Source organism: Loa loa (genome assembly GCF_000183805.2).
Source record: "Loa loa unplaced genomic scaffold supercont3.543, whole genome shotgun sequence".
NCBI lineage: Eukaryota > Metazoa > Nematoda > Chromadorea > Rhabditida > Onchocercidae > Loa > Loa loa.
Window position 1 is genome coordinate 11,608 of NW_018108723.1, and position 2,209 is coordinate 13,816.

Here is a 2,209-nt window from a genome sequence, read left to right on the forward strand (position 1 = left end):
CCAATTAAAATCAAATAGATTTTAAATGCTGAATTTCGATTATGTTTAAACTTGAAATACAATATATGATATGAGCCAGAAATGATATGAGCCAGAAATAAAGTATCATATTTGATAGAGAGTTTGTATATCTATGTGTAATAAGTATTGGAATCATTATGAATAAATTTATCTCTTGTATCATGATTATTTAGAATATGATTATTTTATCATGATTATTTTCGTGATGATAAACTTTACATTTTTAAGCTAAAAGGATTAAAGATATCTAAAATTTTGGTTCGATCATAATTTATGGTAATAATCATATTCATGATAATTTAATTTAATGGTTTGTTTGATACCTGTGAACATCAATGATATGATATTCTTCTTTTATTTGTTATCATCTACTTAAAATAATCATTGATAATAGTGATAACTACTATAGAACAAAAAATTTTTCCCGCAATAATTTATGAACGATTAAATACTGATATAGGGTGAAGAAAAAAGAATAGAAAAAGAATAAGATGAAAATAAATATTCGAAAGAAATATATTATAGAAAGGGATAAATTATTATGAGATAAGGATGAATTTTGATGATCAAATAAGCTTAGAAATGATTTCTTTTTATCACTCTATTTACAGTATATTATCTTTTGTTTATTATTTTACGACAGATTTATTATAGGTGTGACACAACGTAGTGTTGATGGCCTTGTAATGGATTGTTTATTTCCACGATCAACTGTTGAGCTTTTACTGAAAGCATTATTGCAAAATCGTCGTTTGGTATTATTTGGTGCTACCGGAATTGGCAAATCAAATTTAGCTCGTTTATTAGCTCGTTATTTATGCATTAAAGTTGGTGGAACATTACAGAATACCATTGTTGATATTAAAATTGGTGATGATGATAATGATCGTAATATGGCACAGGTTAATTATTAATAGATATTGATGAAAAATTTTATTACATTTTTGATTTTCTTTTTATACTTTTTGCTTATCATTTTATTTACAAGAAAAAAAACCATATCATATTGTAATAGGAATTAATTAGCTAATTGTATTTTTGACTTAGATTTATTTGATAATTTAGATTTCATTTTTTTTCTTAATTTTAATTTTCATTGAAATTAGGTGCAAAAACAGTTAGAATCATTGCTACGTTCAACGAAACCTGTAATCATTTTATTGGATAATATTCAACGACATCGTATTGCTTTTCTCAGTTCATCATTTAGTACCGTTGATACAGCATCGAAAGAAGGGCCATATGTAATTTGTACCGTAAATCGAGCATCACAATTACCTGAATTAGAGGTAACTTTTTAAAAAAAAAAAAAAGAAAGAAAAATGTTTTATAATTACTATAAGATTACTGTAGAAAATATTTATGATATGAGAGAGGATAATTTTCTCGTTATATTATTTGATTATAATTTTGACTCAATTATAATCTTCTAATCCAAATTTTTTGAACAATTTAATTTGTTTTTTTTAAATATAATTTAAAAAGAATATTTGTATTTATTTTGATTTAAAATTTTCAGGTTCAACATAATTTTCGAATGTTTTTATTGCCCAATAATATGGATGCAATTCGTGGTTATATGGGACGATTTTTGCGACGTCGTATTTTAGAAAAAGAATTTGGTGGTGATGAACGATCATCACCGGAAATATTCCGGGTTGTTGAATTCTTGCCAAGAGTTTTATCATCAGTAAATTCCGTAAGTAAACATGATAATAATATCTATTTTAAAACTAATACCTGAATATTTTAAGTTTGATGACCTTTTTTTTAAAAAAAAAAAAGTCATCAAACTTTTTTTTTCTAAAAAATACTTGAAATATTCAAATGTTTTAATTATTCACAAACAATTAAGGCTAATAAAAATGAGTAGCAGTAATAATAATTATTACTTAGAAAATTTATTTATTTATGGGAAAAAGAAATAATACTTAAAAATTAATATAAAAATAATGCAAATAAATTTCAGTTCATTGAAAAAGCGAATTCCCGGGATGTAACGATAGGACCACGTTTATTCCTCCAATGTCCATTAAGTGTTGTAGAATCACGCGAATGGTTTATCAAATTATGGAATCAAATGATAATCCCATATATGATTAAAGTAGCTAAAGAAGGTATTATTATTGTATATTAATATGATAAATTTTGATACGAATAAAATGTAACCTTAAATTTTTACAATTCT

At 24.4% G+C, this 2,209-nt stretch overlaps 1 protein-coding gene across 1 annotated transcript in view; it reads left to right on the forward strand.

The window, feature by feature from the left end:
- The window catches only part of LOAG_18804 (neuron navigator 2), a gene marked incomplete at both ends in the record, with an annotated part of 8,514 nt that extends 6,356 nt beyond the window's left edge, over positions 1-2,158 (forward strand). The window contains 4 exons of the mRNA XM_020451467.1: positions 676-923; positions 1,128-1,310; positions 1,541-1,720; positions 1,991-2,158. Coding sequence (XP_020304748.1) covers positions 676-923; positions 1,128-1,310; positions 1,541-1,720; positions 1,991-2,158 — 779 coding nt within the window. The remainder of the gene's footprint in view (positions 1-675; positions 924-1,127; positions 1,311-1,540; positions 1,721-1,990) is intronic.
- Between the last annotated feature and the right edge of the window lie 51 nt (positions 2,159-2,209).